At 41.7% G+C, this 24,261-nt stretch overlaps 1 protein-coding gene across 2 annotated transcripts in view; it reads left to right on the top strand.

Moving 5' to 3' along the window:
* The window catches only part of kalrna (kalirin RhoGEF kinase a), a 408,274-nt gene that overhangs the window by 153,925 nt on the left and 230,088 nt on the right, over positions 1–24,261 (top strand). For both annotated transcript variants that reach the window (XM_060929989.1, XM_060929988.1), the window contains exons 2-3: positions 7,281–7,355; positions 13,399–13,513. In XM_060929989.1, coding sequence (XP_060785972.1) covers positions 7,281–7,355; positions 13,399–13,513 — 190 coding nt within the window. The remainder of the gene's footprint in view (positions 1–7,280; positions 7,356–13,398; positions 13,514–24,261) is intronic.

A 24,261-nucleotide genomic window follows, 5' to 3' on the forward strand; every position in this document is an offset into this window, starting at 1 on the left:
GGACAAAGTACAAATTGTAAATAAAAACGGAATGCAATGATGTGGAAGTTTCAAAATTCTATATTTTATTCAGAATAGAACATAGATGACATATCAAATGTTTAAACTGAGAAAATGTATCATTTAAAGAGAAAAATTAGGTGATTTTAAATTTCATGACAACAACACATCTCAAAAAAGTTGGGACAAGGCCATGTTTACCACTGTGAGACATCCCCTTTTCTCTTTACAACAGTCTGTAAACGTCTGGGGACTGAGGAGACAAGTTGCTCAAGTTTAGGGATAGGAGTGTTAACCCATTCTTGTCTAATGTAGGATTCTAGTTGCTCAACTGTCTTAGGTCTTTTTTGTCGTATCTTCCGTTTTATGATGCGCCAAATGTTTTCTATGGGTGAAAGATCTGGACTGCAGGCTGGCCAGTTCAGTACCCGGACCCTTCTTCTACGCAGCCATGATGCTGTAATCGATGCAGTATGTGGTTTGGCATTGTCATGTTGGAAAATGCAAGGTCTTCCCTGAAAGAGACGTCATCTGGATGGGAGCATATGTTGCTCTAGAACCTGGATATACCTTTCAGCATTGATGGTGTCTTTCCAGATGTGTAAGCTGCCCATGCCACACGCACTAATGCAACCCCATACCATCAGAGATGCAGGCTTCTGAACTGAGCGCTGATAACAACTTGGGTCGTCCTTCTCCTCTTTAGTCCGAATGACACGGCGTCCCTGATTTCCATAAAGAACTTCAAATTTTGATTCGTCTGACCACGGAACAGTTTTCCACTTTGCCACAGTCCATTTTAAATGAGCCTTGGCCCAGAGAAGACGTCTGCGCTTCTGGATCATGTTTAGATACTGCGGCTTCTTTGAACTATAGAGTTTTAGCTGGCAACAGCGGATGGCATGGTGAATTGTGTTCACAGATAATGTTCTCTGGAAATATTCCTGAGCCCATTTTGTGATTTCCAATACAGAAGCATGCCTGTATGTGATGCAGTACCGTCTAAGGGCCCAAAGATCACGGGCACCCAGTATGGTTTTCCGGCCTTGACCCTTACGCACAGAGATTCTTCCAGATTCTCTGAATCTTTTGATGATATTATGCACTGTAGATGATGATATGTTCAAACTCTTTGCAGTTTTACACTGTCGAACTCCTTTCTGATATTGCTCCACTATTTGTCGGCGCAGAATTAAGGGGATTGGTGATCCTTCCCATCTTTACTTCTGAGAGCCGCCGCCACTCCAAGATGCTCTTTTTATACCCAGTCATGTTAATGACCTATTACCAATTGACCTAATGAGTTGCAATTTGGTCCTCCAGCTGTTCCTTTTTTGTACCTTTAACTTTTCCAGCCTCTTATTGCCCCTGTCCCAACTTTTTTGAGATGTGTTGCTGTCATGAAATTTCAAATGAGCCAATATTTGGCATGAAATTTCAAAATGTCTCACTTTCAACATTTGATACTGTATGTTGTCTATGTTCTATTGTGAATACAATATCACTTTTTGAGATTTGTAAATTATTGCATTCCATTTTTATTTACAGTTTGTACTTTGTCCCAACTTTTTTGGAATCGGGGTTGTATACAATTCAGTTCATCATTTGAAATAAATGGACTAGACTAAAGAAATCACTTTCAGACATGTTTATGCTTATTACTGAGGGAAAGTGCGTTCCTATTTTAAAACATACTCCAGGTTGTCCCCCTTTCCTTGCCTTCTTCAGCCAGTGGTCCTATGTGTAATGTAGATGTGACACACTTCTGAGTTGTTACGGGAAGTTGTCAAAAAGAGACCACTGAGCTCTAGCGCCGGGCCTTTTCCGGGAAATAAGAGTTTTGGTCATGGCGACAGCGTGTGTATGTCAGCCTCGGTTCGAAGATTTCAGTTTCGAAACCTGTAAGAGGTAAGAGTAGAATAATATAAAGTATATACACTTAGTATATTTTACTTCTGTGATTTTGAAATTGTTCATTTTTGGATTACGCTTCATTTTTGTGGCTACTGCCTCATAGAGTAAATATATATGCTATATTTACTGTATGGACATGGTATCAGAAAACAATTTTATTTATGAGCAGTAGCCACGTGTACCCATAGGGTACCTATTTTTAGAGTTTTGCTGCCTTTAGCGTAATAATTTTTTGCTGCCTTTAGCAAAATAATTTTCCTGCACTTTGTAGCCGAAACACATGGCACAAACTGAGGCAAAGTCCCACTGATATGGCTTCTTCACTTCCTCTATATTTACTTTGATGAAAGAGATCTCCTGCCTGCACTCTTTCTTCTCACTTCTTTGGTGTATTCATCTGTCGTTTCTGTGTAAAACATGCAAAATGTACTGATTCATAAAATAACTCTGGAAAAAGATGTGTTTATGCATGAAATATACATGAGTGATGAGTGACAGAGTGAGACTCAAGGCTAAAACTTATTGTCTAGCAGAGCAGCTTAGAATGAAGGGAGCTTTTAACCAGGATCACAGACAGGTTATAGAGAAGAGGACGAGAGGAGTGTTGAATAAACACACACTCTAAGGGCCTCATACAGACTGGAAGAGATTGATCTGGGAATGTTGTAACCTTTCTCTCTGTTTCTATACATCTCATCTCTTTATCTCTCTCACCCTGTTTATCTTTCTCTCAATAGCATTTTTTAAAAATGTGTGCCTTGTGGATCTCTGTTTTGTCTCTCGTATCCATGATAAGTCACATGGTTGTTATTTATTTATTTTATTAATGGTTACTGTACCTGGACCCTGAGTTTTAATTTTTAATTAAACACATTATATATCAGCTAATCTGATAACTCGCTCCCTTATTGATCAGCCTTGTAAGTGACTCTTATTTTCTATATATGTCCATATCACAGCCCTTTTTAATCATATACAGATTAACGTTATTGCCCATCGCTTCTGTAAATGTAGTGCATAATCGTTTCCTGCAAATGGTGAATTAACCATTTTGCACTTGACATCTACTTTATTTCCTCTCAGAAACATGCTGCATTTCAAATCTTTGAAGTAGTTATTCATTAGCAGACTGATTCTTTGTGCGTGCTCTTTAATACGGAGCTGGGAGCCAGCTATATGTCTTCACCTCTCTGAAAGGAGAAGCGTTCAGCGTCTTTAGGGAGCCATTAAGTGAAGAGTGTTTGAATGGGTCAATTTTGAAGAGTGCCGATGACGTGTCTTTTTGTCTCAATTATTCTATGTGCACATCTCTCTCTCTGTCTCTCTCTCTGAGGGAGTGTTGGGACCTTTAAGGCATTCGGGTTTGTCTCCAAACCAGCATGGTTCAGATGGGTAAATGGAAGAGGGAATAGGAGACAGTTGGGCAGCTTGAATGATCAAGCAAAATAACAAGGCAGATTGGAAAGCCACAGGAAGATGAAAAAAATAGTTGTTGAAAAGATGAAAGTGATATGAGAGAAGAGAGGAAAAGGAAGGCCAAGAGGTAAGGAGAAAGAGAGAGATTTACTGCACCCTCTAGATCTATATTAGTGGTAGACTCATCCTGCAGTGGATTGGGCTTTACTGTAAGGAAATGGGGCTTAAAACAGATAGCAAGTACTCCATTTTCCTGCTGCATGCTCTCGATCTTTTACTGAAGAACACAGAAAAGTGGTGTAGTCATCATGTGTGTGTGTGTGTGTGTGTGTGTGTGTGTCTGCGCATGTTTTTTACTGTCAAGACTAGCTCTGTCAACAAAATATAAATTGCTGTCAAAGCATAACCTTTACTATATCTTATGTCCCAGTCCTGAGAAAGAAAAACACATCCTGAACAGCTGGTATTATAGAAGACATCTCCAGATATGATCACTTAGTTGACCTCAGTTCATCTCACAGTAATCAAATGCCATAAACTGCAGTGAAGACACACAGATATTGTAATACGAAAGAGCAGGTTTGATTACATAAAATCTTTTCTGCCATCCCCAAAATATTTGCAATCATTTTATAATTTTATAAAATTATAAGATAATTTTATAAAAATTAGGATTTGAAATTGGGGCGCACGGTGGTGTAGCGGTTAGCGCTGTCGCCTCACAGCAAGAAGGTCCGGGTTCGAGCCCCGTGGCCGGCGAGGGCCTTTCTGTGCGGAGTTTGCATGTTCTCCCTGTGTCCGCGTGGGTTTCCTCCGGGTGCTCCGGTTTCCCCCACAGTCCAAAGACATGCAGGTTAGGTTAACTGGTGACTCTAAGGTGGTGTTTACGTTAGACCGTATCCGTATCGTTTTCGTCGCGGATGCACTGTCCGTGCACATTAAAACGCCGGGAAACGACTCCACAGGCGGAACAGTTTGAATCCGCCAGGGCCCACGTATTCAACCCAGTACGTATCTGATCCGGTGCTGTGTAAACATTGAGGAACGAGGATACGCAGTGCTGAGCTCTAGCTGACGTCGTCATTGGACAACGTCACTGTGACATCCACCTTCCTGATTCGCTGGCGTTGGTCATGCCACGTTGGTCATGTGACGCGACTGCTGAAAAACGGCGCGAACTTCACTTCCTGCTATTTGTCCCGAATCACTGCTCGTGCGCTTCACTCGCGCGCTCTGTGAGCTGCGCAGGGCCGGAGTGCGCACCCTCCAGAGGGCACTCGCTGTTCAGGGCGGAGTGATTTGGAGCGTAGGATGCCTGCGGAGCCGAGCATATCCGTGTATTGGCATTGCTGTGTGCATGCGAATCGTGTATTGGCGTTGCTGTGTGCACACTAATCGTTTTAAAAACGTTAATCTGATGATCCGCTGATACGGTCTAATGTAAACCCCACCTAAATTGACCATAGGTGTGAGTGTGAATGGTTGTCTGTGTTTATGTGTCAGCCCTGTGATGACCTGGCGACTTGTCCAGGGTGTACCCCGCCTTTCGCCCGTAGTCAGCTGGGATAGGCTCCAGCTTGCCTGCGACCCTGTAGAACAGGATAAAGCGGCTAGAGATAATAAGATGAGATGAGATGAGATTTGAAATTGGCTGCCTATTATATGAATGTCTATAGACATGTGCTACTTCCAAACTGATTAAATATCAGATCCTGGTAGACAGAGTCAGAAATATTGGTTAAACTATTGTTCAACTTTGATCTCTCCATACGACCAGTCAAAAGTTTGGATACACGTTCTAATTCAATAGTTTTTCCTTACTTTTTATTAATTAAAAGACACTTCATGTCTTAAAGTAATGATGGATGTCGTTTCTGTTTACTTAGTTGAGTGGTTCTTGACATAATACGGGTTACTACAGTTGTGGAATAGGGCTACTTACTGTATTTTTTATTATTTACTGTTTGGGTGGCATGGTGGTGTAGTGGTTAGCATGGTCACCTCACAGCAAGAAGGTTCTGGGTTTGAGCCCAGCAGCTGACGGAGGCCTTTCTGTATGGAGTTTGCATGTTCTCCCCGTGTCTGTGTGGGTTTCCTCCCGGTGCTCCGGTTTCCCCCACAGTCCAAAGACATGCAGGTTAGGCTAATTGGTGGCTCTAAATTGACCGTAGGTGTGAATGTGAGTGTGGATGGTTGTTTGTCTCTGTGTCAGCCCTGTGATGACCTGGCGACTTGTCCAGGGCGTACCCCGCCTCTCACCCATAGTCAGCTGGGATAGGCTCCAGCTTGCCTGCGACACTGTAGAACGGGATAAGCGGCTACAGATAATGGATGGATGGATAGAAAATAGTCGGAATACAGAAAAACCTATGAATGGGTAGGTGTGTCCAAACTTTTGACTTGTACTGGATTTGGAAAAGGGATTGCTTTGTATACTCTTCATAGACACTCTCAATGTCCAATAATTTTTCCCACAAATTTCTCCTCCAATTTGGTCACCTGCCATTTCTCACCCACCAACTGTCATACAACAGCTAGGAAGCTGAAGGTTAGCTATCTACACTTTTCCACATACACGAACTCAAAGACCCTCATGACTGGCGAGTGTCACAGGGGCGAGAGAGTTTGCCATCCCTCCCAACCAGAGAGCATGACCAATTTTGGCTCCAGGCCACGGATGGCTGTGTCTTGGGATTTGAGCTCACAGCTGAAAGATGATGACAGAGCAAGCACTTTTCTGTTGCACCAAATGGGAGCCAATTTCCAACTATTTTATGCATACATATATATACTGTATATAATTGCTAAATATATTTATTCTGAGGTGCATGACAAAGCAGGTAGTGTTGGTGCCTCATAGAGGTGCCACTTCTCTTCACTTTCCAAAACCATACAAGTATGTGAATAGGCTACGACAGTATATGTTAATATGGTAGTAAAGTTTAAATTTCCTCTCGATGTGTGAGAGCATATGGATGGTGCCTTCAGTGGACTGCTGTCCACTGAAAAAAAGCTTTTCAACCTTTCAAACCTGAATGGGATGCCGGTCCATCACAGGACACTGTGCACACTCAACTGCACACTCTTTCAGATCTAGTGCCATGAGTGGTGATAGGAGGTGAGAGGAAACTGGAGAACCTGGATGAAACCCACACACACCTAGGGAATACATGCAAAATGCCACAGAGGTAGCAATACAAGCTAGAAATCGAACCAAATGCCCAGGACCTGTGAGGTGACACTGCAACCCACTGTACTGGAACGTAAATTAATAAATAAATGAGTGGATATTTATTGCTTTGGAGTTAATAGGGGCCTGCTAATTTCCTGTATCATTGTGATTTTAAATTTCTGCTTCTAAATCCAAATAAGAGCATTAACATACAGCATTTGCATTGAACGTTTTTAACAAATGCTCTTTGCTTATGAGACTGTGTTGATGGTCACGGGTGTGTGATGGTAGTTTGGTATACCAGCAGTCTGCGGTACAGCTGAGCTCCAGATCTTCACTGAGCCACCAATCACGTGTTTCACTTACTCACACTCACACTCCATGCACTGCCAACAAACACAAAAGACACCACAGACAGTGTGTGTGAGTAAGTGTGTGTGTGCAGTTCTGTATTCCAGAGTCCCTCATGCCTGCCATTGTTGTTCTCTGTTCTTGTGAAGTTTATGGTGAATGAGGCATTCCTTACCCCAGCGTCTGGATTTTTTAAAATTCTCCTCCTTCATCTCTCACATACTGTATTTAAGTAGTTCTTTCTAAATGTGAAATTTGTCGATGTCATCAAATAAAGCCTGCACAATCATTTAAATTAGACTGTTTTTACTTGGCCTGCTCGTGCTGTCTGTGTGGCAGCGGCGGATTGCAATAATCTAGTAATGAGATTAAAGATGAAAGCAGATGGAGTAATCTGTTATTCTCTCTCCCTTTCCCTTGTTTGTAGGATCTTACAGGAGCGAAGGGATAAAGGCCAGTGATGTGTTACATGTGCTGAAAGATAAAGTGGCCTTCGTATCAGGTGAGTGAATCCTGGAAGCAGCTACTGTAAATGCAGAGCTGTTTGATGCTCATTATGACAACTGTAGGTGATTTAGATAAAAAGAGAGGAAAGTAACAAAGTAAAAAAAAAGTGTTTTACATTCATTTATTTGACCTATAGTTGTGTGGCTGAATTCTGGCAACCAGTCAGAAAAGACCAGAAATTACATTTCAAATAATTTGACACATCAAATATATATGTATATATATTTATAAGGGTGACACGTTGGTGTAGTGGTTAGCACTGTCACCAGAAGGTTCTGGGTTTGAGCCCAGTGTCCGACGGGGGCCATTCTGTGTGGAGTTTGCATGTTCTCCCCGTGTCTGTGTGGGTTTCCTCCGGGTGCTCCGGTTTCCCCCACAGTCCAAAGACATGCAGGTTAGGTTAACTGGTGACTCTAAATTGACTGTAAGTGTGAATGTGAGTGTGAATGGTTGTCTGTCTCTATGTGTCAGCCCTGCAATAACCTGGCGACTTGTCCAGGGTGTACCCCGCCTCTCGCCCATAGTTACCCTAGGCTGACACTTGCACGACTTTTGGCCACGATTTTGTCGTGGCAAGTCGTGCCATTTTGGGGCACGAACTGGGAGGCTCCCGCACCGTTCACGACTAGTTCACGCATAGTTCACGACGAGTTCACGAATGTGTGCCCGTCCATATTCACGAACTGGCACGACGAGTTCACGCATAGTTTGCGCATAGTTTACGCACTTCCCTCATTGGCACGACGAGTTTGCACAATTCGGACGGTGTCGTGCCGACTTGGGCACGCCTGTGTCATGCACAACCTCATCCTCATCAGATACCCACACGCAATTTCAGAAGTGGACCGCGAAGACACACATGATCTGATCCCTGGTGGATGGAGGACTGACCGACACCTGCAGGGGCTGCTGCCTCTAACCGGCCATCATACCCAGAAGGATGCAAAGGATCAGCGAGACTACCTGTCACATTACTACATGTCCCCTGCTGGTGCTGTCCCTTGGCAAGAAAGAATGGTAGTAGCTTCATGAGCTGCATCCACAGTTGTTCCATTTTTGAAATAAAAGAAATGAAACTCCCCCCCCCAAAAAAAGTCATGAAGGAATAGCAAATAAAAGACATTAAAGAAAAAAGCAAGAAAAAAAATTGAGAATGGCGAGAAGTGTCCGGGAAGCCCTATATATACCCCCGCACCGACGCGAGCGCCACTGTCGCGCAGTAGTCGTGAACTGCTCGTGAACTGCTCGTGAACTCGTCGTGAACTGCTCGTACCATGCGCAAACTGTTCGTGAAGTGCGTAAACTAGTCGTGAACTGCTTGTGCCATCAATGCGTGACCGTGTCAGTGGGAAGGCACGGCCACGCTGCGACGCGCACCAATTCGTGAACATGTCGTGAACTACTCGTGAACTCGACGTGAGCTGTTCGTGAACTATTCGTGGCAGTTCGTGACAGTCGTGGCATGGCTCGCACTTCCACGCACTGGCACGCATCCTCCCGCATCGTGCCGACGAGTTCACGACGAGATCACGAACAGTTTGCGCATAGTTCACGAACCGGTCGTGAAATTTTGTCGTGACCAAAATTTTGAACATTTCAGAATTCTCGTCCCGACATGGCACGCAGTCACGACGGGTTTACGCACACTTCACGCCAGTTTACGACTAATTTGCGCACTGGCATGACTCGAGTCGTGCCAATGCGTGCCACGGAATCGTGCAAGTGTCAGCCTAGCCTTAGCTGGGATAGGCTCCAGCTTGCCCGCGACCCTGTACAACAGGATAAGCGGCTACAGATAAAGGATGGATGGATATACATATAAAATATACATATATCATATATACTGTATACACACACACACACACACACACATATATATATATATATCTCATCTCATCTCATTATCTCTAGCCGCTTTATCCTTCTACAGGGTCGCAGGCAAGCTGGAGCCTATCCCAGCTGACTACGGGCGAAAGGCGGGGTACACCCTGGACAAGTCGCCAGGTCATCACAGGGCTGACACATAGACACAGACAACCATTCACACTCACATTCACACCTACGGTCAATTTTAGAGTCACCAGTTAACCTAACCTGCATGTCTTTGGACTGTGGGGGAAACCGGAGCACCCGGAGGAAACCCACGCGGACACGGGGAGAACATGCAAACTCCGCACAGAAAGGCCCTCGCCGGCCACGGGGCTCGAACCCAGGACCTTCTTGCTGTGAGGCGACAGCGCTAACCACTACACCACCGTGCCGCCCTATATATATATATATATATATATATATATATATATATATATATATATTGCTTTATTCTGAACAGTAAAGAAAAATATATATATATAATATATAAAAAATAAAAAATGCAATAATCAAAACATAGTCATGAACAAACGGGATAGCGTAGCCACAAGGCAATAACATAATAATGTTCGAAAAGGATTAGGAAGAAGTAAATAACTTTTATATATATATATATATATATATATATATATATATATATATATATATATATATATATATATATATATATATATAAATATCCCCCTTCAGACATGATGTGTACAATTGTACACATGAAGTTCCATAGCATTTTTCCTTGTTTCCGAAGGGGCGTTTTATATATATATATATATATATATATATATATATATATATACACTCACATGAGGGTAAGCCAAGACAAATTGAAAAAAATCTTTATTTATGAAAATAACAAAGCTATTTCTCTACATATCCTCCATTTAAGTCTAAACACTTCTGCAAGCTGTTTCCATCAGATAATTCCTTCTTTGTAGAATTCTGGGGGATGTCTTTCACACCTTTTGAAATTATAACATCTGTCTCAGAACATTTTGACTTACCCTTATATATATATATATATATATATATATATATATATAAGAACCAAAATATTATGGAAATGTTTACTTTTAACCTTGGCTAGAAAAGCAGCAATGGCTATGAAAATTAGACCTTAGAAAGTCTTTAAATTCTATTGTATATCTGCCCTTTGGTTTCCTGCTAAGTTTTGACGCTGACGGCCAGCGAACATCATGGACTGAATCGTCACCATGTGCAGAAGCTGCCATATATGTGTATCATACACCGGCACTAGCACTGCAAACATGTCTGACATCACACTTCTGTGTTAGTCTCATCTCATCTCATTATCTCTAGCCGCTTTTATCCTGTTCTACAGGGTCGCAGGCAAGCTGGAGCCTATCCCAGCTGACTACGGGCGAAAGGCGGGGTACACCCTGGACAAATCGCCAGGTCATCACAGGGCTGTGTTAGTCTGTCGAACTATAAAAACATGAAGCCATATACATGCACACATACACACTCTGCTTTTTTATACAGCATTCCCCAGCTGATTCAATGCCGGGAAATTAAAGAAATCAGTGTGGAGATCGGGAGGTTCATAGCTGCAGATATGACACTCAGTAGTGGAGGATTCAGAAAATGTCTAGGGCTGCAGAAAAAAATATGACTTTGTAAGCACAAGTAGCTAACAGCAGAATGGGAAAATAAAAAAAATGGGGAAAAAAAGAAACAAAAAGCCATGTGCTTGAAAATCACACCAGCTTGGCCAGAGAGCTGTTGTTTAATTAGCCATGTTTAATTTTGTTCGACAGTTGCACAGCTATTATTTTGTTGTTGGCTGCTAAGAGTCTGAACAGATCACACAAACACTGTCATTATCAAGTTTGTATTTGTATATCTTAATTTGTGTATTGTTCCACCCCAACGCATTGCAATAGCTGTTTATTACAACAATGGTGTTATCCGATGGTATAAAAGTATGGACTATACTATTATACTATTACACTATTTTATATATATATATATATATATATATATATATATATATATATATATATATATATATATATATATATTACCCAGCCCTAACAGAATGTATAGGCAGCGATATAGAATAGCAATAATAATTTAATGTGTCATCATTGCATCATTTAATGATGTAAATACTAGCACATGGTTGTATCACAGCAGTAACATGGTAAGATTATGATAGAATTATGACATCACACGTATTACACAAGTACCACATATACTTCATCCTCATTAAAAAAAAAATGTTTTCTTTGATTAAAAAAACAGATTTTTTTTTTTAAATTCAAGGCTTAAATTCAGAATCGTGCATCTTAACTGCTGCTCCTTCTGGTCTTGTTCTGCCTCATTTTGTTAATCAGCAGAATAAATCAGGCCAGACGGACCTTTTAGAGGAGCAGGAGGAGCAGGATGGGGATAAGTAGGCAGGGGAGAGACTCTCATAAAGGGCTAAATACTGTGTTGAACTCACTTTACTTGCATTACTTCGGTGCACACAAGGAGAACATTAACTTTAAGCAGTCCTTGTAAAGACCTTAGGGTGAAGAGAAAAGAGTGTGAATGTGATTGTGTGTGTGTGTGCACACGCTGGGCACTGGAAGGAATTACTCGCACGTGACTTACAAGGACGATTTTAGCCCAAATATATTGGAGTGTTCTCAGCTGTGATGTCTCCCCGCTTCATCCCCATGTTGAGCAGCTTAGGTCTGGACCGGTGCCAGAACGAGGCAGCGCTGCTTAGCAGTGTGAAGGAGCAGTTGACCTGCCAGGGAGGATATGTGTGTGTATATATTGTAAATCAGACATATACAGTACAGTTGGCAGTTGTGGTACTCCCTAAAAGTGTCAGTACATATATGTCAGCACAGTCACTCCCAGAAGATGAGTCTCTTCTCCCCTTTATTCTCTCTGGGTGTGTGTGTGTGTGTGTGTGTGTGTGTGTGTGTGTGTGTGTGTGTGTGTGTGTTCCTTCTGTTCTTAATCAGTACATTCCTCTATCCTCTCTCACATGGTTTCTTTTCTCTTCTTTTCTAACATAACAGAATGTCAAAAGAGGTTAAAGGCAGTCTTTAAAAAAAATTGAGCCTGCATAGCTCATGTGCTTGTTGCTAGGCACGCTATACTCGAGCTCAGGTTTATTAAAATCTGCTTAATCCAATAAGTTTCATATGCAAATAAATTAATAAACACCCTCTGTCATGGAAGATAGGCACTTCATTAATTAAATATTGAGCTTTTGTGACACATATTGAGGAAGGACCTTGGACACAAAATCAGCATAATGTGTTTGAAAGCTAGACGGCCTTTCAGTTTCATAAAATTGGTGAAATTTTGTTCGTTCTGAAATTTGGTCATTGTGATATATGTTTATTTCTGCAATATCTCAAAAAAAAAACCAGGCTATTCTGTGGCTGGGAAGTTATTTAATTTGAGGGGATTCCCGAGCAAATAATATGCATGAAATCGCTCGCTTTGCGCAGTCAAGCAGACAGAGGAAGTCCATGTGCACATGCACAAGTTTACCTTGTTCATCTTCTTCGCTTCTTTTTCTTCTTCTTTTGGGTTTTACGGCAGCTGGCATCCACAGTGTTGCATTACTGCCATCTACAGGTTTACCTTGACCGTGCACTGACAGGTACATCATTCTGGTGCTAAACGAACAGCTGATCACACCGAGGTGCTCGCTGACCGCCGATATTTATTAGTTTAGTCCTGTGTTTCCTTTCCTTTGCAACATAACGTCTTTTCTTCTCACTTTCCGTTACTGTAGTCGGTCTTTCATGTTTCATTCGCATCCTCTATTTTTCTCTCCTGTTTCAAATTTGTATCCCACAATGCCTTGTGCAAACAGGGAAAGCCCACCATGTGATGCATGACGTAATATCTTGAATTGGGTCATGGTGAAGCAGGAAAAAATAGCAGAGACTTTAGGGCCACGTGGCCCTGATTTCATTAATTGTTCTGTTAAAAAAAAAAACTAATAAAATTGGAAGTCTGTGATTCAAATTCAGTAGCTTTCGGTCCACTAAACAAAAATAATTGGGTGTCAGGGAAAATTCTTTTTATGACCTACACTTGAAAAAATCTGAAAGGCAGTCTACCTTTAATCATTAATTAGCGGCGTACTAATGAGTTACTGTACTCAAGAAGGGAATGGTTTGTGTCTGTGTTTTCAGGCGGACGTGATAAGAGAGGAGGGCCGATTCTGACCTTCCCAGCTCGGAGTAATCATGACAGAATAAAGCAGGAGGATCTGAGGAGACTAGTCACATACCTGTCCACTGTGCCCAGGTGAGCAGTAACACAAATCCATGCCATTAATACTGAACGACAATCTTTACTTTATATATATTACATTATATAACGTGATATATATAGAGATGGAGGGATAATGTCCCTCCATCTCTTCCTGTCCTCTGTATCTTTTTCTGTAGCACCAACTGTCCTCATTTCCTCCTTCACGTCATCCATAAATCTTATCACCTGGCAACTCCATCTCCAGCATTCTTTTCCCAATATACCCTGGAGCTCGCCTCTGTATGTGTCCAAACTATCCCAATCTCGCCTCTCTCACTTTGTCTCCAAGCCGTCCTACATGTCCTGGCCCTCTCATATTCTCGTTTCTAATCCTGTCCAACTTCGTCACTCCCAATGAAAATCTCAACATCCTCAACTCTGCTCCCTCCAGTTCAGTTTCCTGTCTTTTTATCCATGCCACTGTTTCCAAAGCATCCAACATAGCTGGTTTTACTACTGTCTTATACACTTTCCCTTTCACTCTTTCTGTCACAGATCACTCCTGACACTCTCCTCCATCCATTCCAACCTGCTTGCACTCTCTTCTTCACTTCTCATTATGTAATGTAATAATGGAACATGAACAAGTCAGGTTTCACGAACTCTGAACTGCCTGTTGGAACACAACATGCAACATGGCCTTTAAAAATGTAGTGCAGAGGGAAATAGCTTTCGCTGCATAAAGGCAATTAATAGTAAGAGTAGTGTCGAAGTTAAAGAACTGAAGGCAATTTTTTTATTATCAAAATTCTATTTCTCATTTTATTAAATATAGGAATGCATTTTTGATAGCTATTTTGTCACTGCTATAGCAAGTTATGAGTGTTTGAAATATGCTCTGTAATATATCAGTCCGTATGTCAAAGCAATGGCCGTAAACGAGATTCATTGAGACCTGTACGAGACATCGTAGGACGGAAGTAAAACGTACAGCGGAAATCAAAGTGACCAGCGTCTGCCAACGTTGTCAAAAGACGCGCGCGCCCTCTTTCGAATGCTGATGTAATCAAGCCGGAAGTTTTGTTTGTTTTGATAGCAATCAGGAAAGTTTGAAAAAAGTAGGCAGGAATCGTCATTTAAACTCGTTTTTGTGCAATATTTCGTTTGGAAAACAGTTTTCAAAATGGCAGCACTGACACCTGGCTGACGCTTCATGTTTTGAAGTCTCGCACAAGTCTCGTGAAGATCGCGCGGATAAGCGACGCCTGCCGTGAACCAAACGAACTAAATTCAACATGGCTAAAAACCGAATAGGCCGATAAGTATAATATTTAATTGCGATTACTTGCCAATACGAGTCACGATATAAGGTTACTAAAACCGAAAACGTAATTGAATAACACGTTAATTAAGAAATAAAGCAAGTATAAAAATGACTTCAGTTCCCCTTTATTTGTGTGCTGATTCATTTTTCCTGCTGCTGTAGATGCATTATGGTGAAAGAGTGTGTCCTTCATTACATAGTGACTTGTCCTTGCATTTATTTTTACTTGAATCTCTATTCTTATTGTTGCTGTTAGGTATTTCCCCTGATTAAATGCAAGGTCAATTGTGTGTGCAGTTGTATATTTTAAATTAAATTAAATTAAATTAAATTAACTGTTAAATAAGAGCAAAATGGAATTACATTATTTCTGGTAAATGTGCTGTACTGCATGTTTTTTTTTAAATCCATTAAAATCTATATATTTAATGCCCCACTCCTCCACAGTCACCCCTTGTTCTCCCGTCACAGACCAGCTCCAGTTTTTGTTTTACAAGCAGCTATGCTGGACAGCTGGTATCCTTCTTCATAACCTCCTACACGGCTGCTTTCGGTCATCTACATATCAGATCACATGTCTCTGTGATGGAGTACAGGCTATAGCTATGTGGCATTCACTGGTTCAAAATTACAATCAAGGTCAATATGTAGCATGTTTACATTACAGTATAACTGAGATGAACAATGGACAGTTTTGTAAAGGATAAACAATATGAACAGGAAGTGATGCGTGGTATCCACACTTGTGTTTTGCTTGGCTTGAAATGGACAGTGTGTTTGCATGCTTCTACATTTTTTTTTTGTGTGTGTGTGTGTGTGTGTGTGTGTGTGTGTGTGTGTGTAAAAATCAGACATTAGTAAGTGTATAAAAGAGAGACAGAATAACAGAATATGAGAAACTCTGAGGGCGGCACGGTGGTGTAGTGGTTAGCGCTGTTGCCTCACAGCAAGAAGGTCCGGGTTTGAGCCCCGTGGCCGGCGAGGGCCTTTCTGTACGGAGTTTGCATGTTCTGTCCGTGTGAGTTTCCTCCGGGCGCTCCAGTTTCCCCCACAGTCCAAAGACATGCAGGTTAGGTTAACTGGTGACTCTAAATTGACCGTAGGTGTGAATGTGAGTGTGAATGGTTGTCTGTGTCTATGTGTCAGCCCTGTGATGACCTGGCGACTTGTCCAGGGTGTACCCCGCCTTTCGCCTGTAGTCAGCTGGGATAGGCTCCAGCTTGCCTGCGACCCTGTAGAAGGATAAAGCGGCTAGAGATAATGAGATGAGAATGAGAAACTCTGAGTCTGTTGTTGCTCATTATGAGGTGATCTGAAAAAGTTGCTCTTTTTCATTACTTCTCCAAATTAATAGTTTAATTTATTCATTTGTTAAAGCTAGACAGCCTTTCGATTTCATAAAATCAGTGAAATTTAGTTCCCTCTGAAACTTGGTCATTGTAATATATGTTTATTTCTGTAATATCTTTAAAAAAAAACAGGCCATTCTGTGGCTGGGAAGTTATTTCATTTGAGGGGATTCCTGAGCAAATAATGTGCAGGAAATCGCTCGCTTTGCGCAGTCAAGCAGACAGAGGGAGTCCGTGTGCGCATACACAGATTTATCTTCTTCTTCTTCTTTTGGGTTTTACGGCAGCTGGCATCCACAATGTTGCATTACTGCCATCTACAGGTTTACCTTTGACCGTGCACTGACAGTTCCATCATTCTGTCACTAAACGAACAGCTGATCACACCGAGGTGCTCGCTGACCGCCGATATTTATTAGTTTGGTCCTGCGTTTCCTTTCCTTTGCAACATAACGTCTTTTCTTCTCGCTTTCCGTTACTGTAGTCGGTCTTTCACGTTTCATTCACACACTCATGTCCTCCATTTTTCTCTCCTGTTTCAAATTTGTATCCCACAATGCCTTGCGCGAACAGGGAAAGCCTACCACGTGATGCATGACGTAGTATCTTGAATTGGGTCATGGTGAAGCAGGAAAAAATAGCGGAGAATTTAGGGCCATGTGGTCCTAAGTTCATTAATTGTTCTATTTAAAAAAATTTAAAAAAAACCCTAAACCTAATTAACTTGGAAGTCTGTGATTTGAATTCAGTAGCTTTCGGTCCACTAAACAGAAATAATTGGGTGTCAGGGAAAATTCTTTTTATGACCTACACTTGAAAAATCTGAAAGGCAGTCTACCTTTAATCTTCAGTAATCACTTTGGACCAAGAAGAGAACTAGCTGTGAAGCAGGAATACAGCCTGGATGGGATGCCAGTTCACCACAAGGCACCATGCTTCATAAATCCTTGTGTTGTTAATGATTAAAAGTGTAAATAAGAGTTATTTGGCTCGCTTGTGTGCATTTATAGTCTTTTGTTGTGCGATGGTGCACTTTTTAGACTACATAATTATTTGACTCAACATTCATGTTTGTTCCGAGAACTTTCACTAATGCAGATATAAATATGTTTGTAAGTAAAACGAGATGTTCGGTTTCCAGTAGAGCGGACATCATCGGTTGCATCATCAGTGTTAGATCACTGTGTAACTGTGTCTGGTGTTGATATAACGTTTGTACGGAAAATCAATTTTACTGAGCGTGTCTTTCTCCAGGGTATAGGCTTTGTATTCTCAGCAAGTGAATGAGATTGAGTTGTAGATTAAGTCCTGATGAAAAAGCCTTGATTTTTCTGTTTTTGTAGGCTAATTTTTGTTATCAGAATGAAAAAAAGTCTTATTTGTTATCAAGATCATGAACTGATATTTATTGGTTGATAATTCGATAATAAGGTTGTATGCTGTTTCTATGATCGGAACTTCATAATGATTATAATAGCAACCAGAACATTCTTGAAAAATAAAGGTGGACTGGATAAGATGTTTGTTTTTGTTTTCATGACATAAGATGTTAGCAAAGCCAAGGAAAGCAGCTGAGTGGAATGTGTGGCTGTAATATGTAATTGCTTTGCCAGTTAGTTAGCAGACACATGGTTATTAGTGCAGCAGTATTTATTTATTTTTTGATTGTTTGAACTATTGTAAACTTGGGATGCATTAAAATATGCTCACTGACAGACGTACTTTCAGTAACCACTTTATCCTGGTCAGGGTGATTGTGAAACCGGAGCCTGTACCAGGAACATCAGGTGTGTGGTGGAAATACATTCGGGATGGGACACCAGTCCATTACAGGGCACCACACACACACTACTAACCCAAACTCAGGATCGAACCGGGGACTAAATCAACTTATTCTACAACCCCGATTCCAAAAAAGTTGGGACAAAGTACAAATTGTAAATAAAAACGGAATGCAATAATTTACAACTCTCAAAAACTGCTATTGTATTCACAATAGAACATAGACAACATATCAAATGTCGAAAGTGAGACATTTTGAAATTTCATGCCAAATATTGGCTCATTTGAAATTTCATGACAGCAACACATCTCAAAAAAGTTGGGACGGGCAATAAGAGGCTGGAAAAGTTAAAGGTACAAAAAAAGAACAGCTGGAGGACCAAATTGCAACTCATTAGGTCAATTGGCAATAGGTCATTAACATGACTGGGTATAAAAAGAGCATCTTGGAGTGGCAGCGGCTCTCAGAAGTAAAGATGGGAAGAGGATCACCAATCCCCCTAATTCTGTGCCGACAAATAGTGGAGCAATATCAGAAAGGAGTTCGACAGTGTAAAATTGCAAAGAGTTTGAACATATCATCATCTACAGTGCATAATATCATCAAAAGATTCAGAGAATTTGGAAGAATCTCTGTGCGTAAGGGTCAAGGCCGGAAAACCATACTGGGTGCCCGTGATCTTCGGGCCCTTAGACGGCACTGCATCACATACAGGCATGCTTCTGTATTGGAAATCACAAAATGGGCTCAGGAATATTTTCAGAGAACATTATCTGTGAACACAATTCACTGTGCCATCCACCGTTGCCAGCTAAAACTCTATAGTTCAAAGAAGAAGCCGTATGTAAACATGATCCAGAAGCGCAGACATCTTCTGTGGGCCAAGACTCATTTAAAATGGACTGTGGCAAAGTGGAAAACTGTTCTGTGGTCAGACGAATCAAAATTTGAAGTTCTTTATGGAAATCAGGGACGCCGTGTCATTCGGACTAAAGAGGAGAAGGACGACCCAAGTTGTTATCAGCGCTCAGTTCAGAAGCCTGCATCTCTGATGGTATGGGGTTGCATTAGTGCGTGTGGCATGGGCAGCTTACACATCTGGAAAGACACCATCAATGCTGAAAGGTATATCCAGGTTCTAGAGCAACATATGCTCCCATCCAGACGACGTCTCTTTCAGGGAAGACCTTGCATTTTCCAACAGGACAATGCCAAACCACATACTGCATCAATTACAGCATCATGGCTGCGTAGAAGAAGGGTCCGGGTACTGAACTGGCCAGCCTGCAGTCCAGATCTTTCACCCATAGAAAACATTTGGTGCATCATAAAACGGAAGATACGACAAAAAAGACCTAAGACAGTTGAGCAACTAGAATCCTACATTAGACAAGAATGGGTTAACATTCCTATCCCTAAACTTGAGCAACTTGTCTCCTCAGTCCCCAGACGTTTACAGACTGTTGTAAAGAGAAAAGGGGATGTCTCACAGTGGTAAACATGGCCTTGTCCCAACTTTTTTGAGATGTGTTGTTGTCATGAAATTTAAAATCACCTAATTTTTCTCTTTAAATGATACATTTTCTCAGTTTAAACATTTGATATGTCATCTATGTTCTATTCTGAATAAAATATGGAATTTTGAAACTTCCACATCATTGCATTCCGTTTTTATTGACAATTTGTACTTTGTCCCAACTTTTTTGGAATCGGGGTTGTATCTATAAGAGCAATCGCGTGCTCTTATTGGCTACTCTACTACTAGGCTATCAGCTCATATACCACGACTAGAGAAAAACAAAATGGCGGAGCATTTTGCTGAACGATCCGAGGATGAAATAAAAACTCTACTCCAAAACAAAACCCCCAAAAATACAAAAAACAGCAACAAAATACGGAAGGAAAGTATTTGATGGTAAAAGCTTATCTTTTTTTATTTTTCAAGAATTGTTAATATAGCATTTTTCACAAATTGCTACTGTCATTTCGCTGGTTTGTTTACATTCTAAGCAGAAATGATTTTGTTGGCTCTTTTGTACCAAGTTTTTATTTATCGAATTTGCAAAAAGTAAAAATAAAAATGCTCTGTTTCTCAAAATCCAGTGAGTGTCTCATCTCATCTCATTATCTCTAGTCGCTTTATCCTGTTCTACAGGGTCGCAGGCAAGCTGGAGCCTATCCCAGTTGACTACGGGCGAAAGGCGGGGTACACCCTGGACAAGTCGCCAGGTCATCACAGGGCTGACACATAGACACAGACAACCATTCACACTCACATTCACACCTACAGTCAATTTATGCTGTGTTCACACTTATACCGGTATGATAGTGGTATAACTGTCTCGATACAAAGTATACCGGTACAGTTTAGTGCATCTGTACACACTAGCGAGAAATGTTTGCGGTTTTCTTTCACGGAAGTTGAAATGCGCGTGCACGAAATGTTTCCGTGGTTACCGAGTAACTTCCTTCCAAGAATATAGCGGATGAAACAACGTGTGTGTGCTTTTTGTTGTCAATGTACAGTCTGTATTTCTGATGGTCATTTATTCAGTCGAATCGTATAAAGCGTGCGAGGCAGTTGAGAAAGAAATAAAGAAAACGAATCTCCCTTTCTCCCCCCTCACTTTCTCCCTCTTCCCTTCTCTTCCCCTCCCTTTCTCTCCCTTTTCCCCTCTTCCTCCTTTCTTCCTCCCTCTTCCCCCTCCCCCTCCCCCTTTCTCCCCCCTTTCTTTGCTCCATGTACAGTGGTGCTTGAAAGTTTGTGAACCCTTTAGAATTTTCTATATTTCTGCATAAATATGACCTAAAACATCATCAGATTTTCACACAAGTCCTAAAAGTAGATCAAGAGAACCCAGTTAAACAAATGAGACAAAAATATTATACTTGGTCATTTATTTATTGAGGAAAATGATCCAATATTACATATCTGTGAGTGGCAAAAGTATGTGAACCTCTAGAATTAGCAGTTAATTTGAAGGTGAAATTAGAGTCAGGTGTTTTCAATCAATGGGATGACAATCAGGTGTGAGTGGGCACCCTGTTTTATTTAAAGAACAGCGATCTATCAAAGTCTGATCTTCACAACACATGTTTGTGGAAGTGTATCATGGTATAAACAAAGGAGATTTCTGAGGACCTCAGAAAAAGCGTTGTTGATGCTCATCAGGCTGGGAAAGGTTAAAAAACCATCTCTAAAGAGTTTGGACTCCACCAATCCACAGTCAGACAAATTGTGCACAAATGGAGGAAATTCAAGACCATTGTTACCCTCCCCAGGAGTGGTCGACCAACAAAGATCACTCCAAGAGCAAGGCGTGTAATAGTCGGCAAGGTCACAAAGGACCCCAGGGTAACTTCTAAGTAACTGAAGGCCTCTCTCACATTGGCTAATGTTAATGTTCATGAGTCCACCATCAGGAGAACACTGAACAACAATGGTGTACATGGCAGGGTTGCAAGGAGAAAGCCACTGCTCTCCAAAAAGAACATTGCTGCTCATCTGCAGTTTGCTAAAGATCACGTGGACAAGCCAGAAGGCTATTGGAAAAATGTTTTGTGGACGGAAGAGACCAAAATAGAACTTTTTGGTTTAAATGAAAAGCATTATGTTTGGAGAAAGGAAAACACTGCATTCCAGCATAAGAACCTTATCCCATCTGTGAAACATGGTGGTGGTAGTATCATGGTTTGGGCCTGTTTTGCTGCATCTGGGCCAGGATGGCTTGCCATCATTGATGGAACAATGAATTCTGAATTATACCAGCGAATTCTAAAGGAAAATGTCAGGACATCTGTCCATGAACTGAATCTCAAGAGAAGGTGGGTCATGCAGCAAGAAAACGACCCTAAGCACACAAGTTGTTCTACCAAAGAATGGTTAAAGAAGAATAAAATTAATGTTTTGGAATGGCCAAGTCAAAGTCCTGACCTTAATCCAATCAAAATGTTGTGGAAGGACCTGAAGTGAGCAGTTCATGTGAGGAAACCCACCAACATCCCAGAGTTGAAGCTGTTCTGTACAGAGGAATGGGCTAAAATTCCTCCAAGACGGTGTGCAGGACTGATCAACAGTTACCGGAAAACATTTAGTTGTAGTTATTGCTGCACAAGGGGGTCACACCAGATACCGAAAGCAAAGGTTCACATACTTTTGCCACCCACAGATACGTAATATTGGATCATTTTCCTCAATAAATAAATGACCAAGTATAATATCTTTGTCTCATTTGTTTAACTGGGTTCTCTTTACCTACTTTTAGGACTTGTGTGAAAATCTGATGATGTTTTTGGTCACATTTATGCAGAAATATAGAAAACTCTAAAGGGTTCACAAACTTTCAAGCACCACTGTAGCTCCACGGTCGTTTTGAGCCATTTTGATGTTTTATTTACAGCTGGAAAGCACGGGCGTATTGTATTGTATGAATAACCTGGAAGACATAGGAATGGTTCATTGCACTTGCGCATTATATTTGTATCGATACAGAGACGCTTCATATGTCCACACTACAGCGAAGCGCTACAGTACCGATACTGTACCGGTATGAAACCCATACATTTGTGGGTTTCGTACCGATACAGTTATACCGCTACAGTACCGGTATAGTTGCTAGTGCGGACAGGTGTTGCGGTACGAAAATAGTTTCGTATTGGTACAAAATCCCTAGTGTGGACAGGGTATTAGAGTCACCAGTTAACCTAACCTGCATGTCTTTGGACTGTGGGGGCAACCGGAGCACCCGGAGGAAACCCACGCGGACACGGGGAGAACATGCAAACTCCACACAGAAAGGCCCTCGCCAGCCACAGGGGTCGAACCCGGACCTTCTTGCTGTGAGGCGACAGTGCTAACCACTACACCACCGTGCCGCCCCCATCCAGTGAATGTGGATAGAATAAAATAGTTATTCCACTCAATCTCGTTGGCTATCAACTCATGTACGACTCGATTTCGTGGAATAACTGTTAAATAGTGTTGGTGAGGAGGAGTGGTTCAGCTTTGGGGTATAGAAAATGAAAGCTCCAAACTTGAGGATGAATGAATGTAGGCTGTAGATGACCTTTAAGTAAGAATGAGTAAGAATGAGCCATTTTCCACACTCTAATGTATGACCATTTCAACAGTTATGCCATTACTTTATCGAGAGCACCTTGTCTGCAGCCTGCCCACGCCTAAAATGCCATACAAAAATATCACCTACATTTTCTCTACAGTTACTGAGCTGTCCAGAAAAAAAACTCACAACCATCACCACCCTCAGTATAATGTGTTTTCACTTACCTGTATTAATCCAGTCGAAACATGTATAGTTGTTGTTTTTAGATCAGTGATCTGTAGAGAGCGGGGAACACGAGACTTATATTATGCCTTATGTTGTTCATGATCACAGAGCCTGTATGTAATCTAATTATATTCCTCAGATGTGTCCTCTGTGCTGTATTAACTCCAGGCCTACTAAAGCACATGCTGTGAAGCGGGCAATTATTCCATATTTTTATCTCCCAATTGCAGTGTTCTACCACTGAGGCAAAAGATAAAAATAGACACTTGGCTACATTGTAGCGTCAGATTGTAGACCAGAGAAAATGTCGACCAATCATATCACAGAATATCTGAAATCGGATCTGTTATTCAGTCAAAGATTGTTTGATTTGTGCAGAGGTGGGCAGTAACAAAGTACACTTACTTGAGTACTGGACTTCTCATCTCATTATCTCTCGCCGCTTTATCCTGTTCTACAGGGTCACAGGCAAGCTGGAGCCTATCCCAGCTGACTACGGGCGAAAGGCGGGGTACACCCTGGACAAGTCGCCAGGTCATCACAGGGCTGACACATAGACACAGACAACCATTCACACTCACATTCACACCTACGGTCAATTTAGAGTCACCAGTTAACCTAACCTGCATGTCTTTGGACTGTGGGGGAAACCGGAGCACCCGGAGGAAACCCACGCGGACACGGGGAGAACATGCAAACTCCACACAGAAAGGCCCTCGCCGGCCACGAGGCTCGAACCCGGACCTTCTTGCTGTGAGGCGACAGCGCTAACCACTACACCACCATGCCGCCCCATGTATGCATGTATGTATGTATAGTAATAATAATACTCATCTCATTATCTCAAGCCGCTTTATCCTGTTCTACAGGGTCGCAGGCGAGCTGGAGCCTATCCCAGCTGACTACGGGCGAAAGGCGGGGTACACCCTGGACAAGTCGCCAGGTCATCACAGGGCTGACACATAGACACAGACAACCATTCACACTCACATTCACACCTACGCTCAATTTAGAGTCACCAGTTAACCTAACCTGCATGTCTTTGGACTGTGGGGGAA

Source organism: Neoarius graeffei, chromosome 9 (assembly GCF_027579695.1).
Source record: "Neoarius graeffei isolate fNeoGra1 chromosome 9, fNeoGra1.pri, whole genome shotgun sequence".
Lineage (NCBI taxonomy): Eukaryota > Metazoa > Chordata > Actinopteri > Siluriformes > Ariidae > Neoarius > Neoarius graeffei.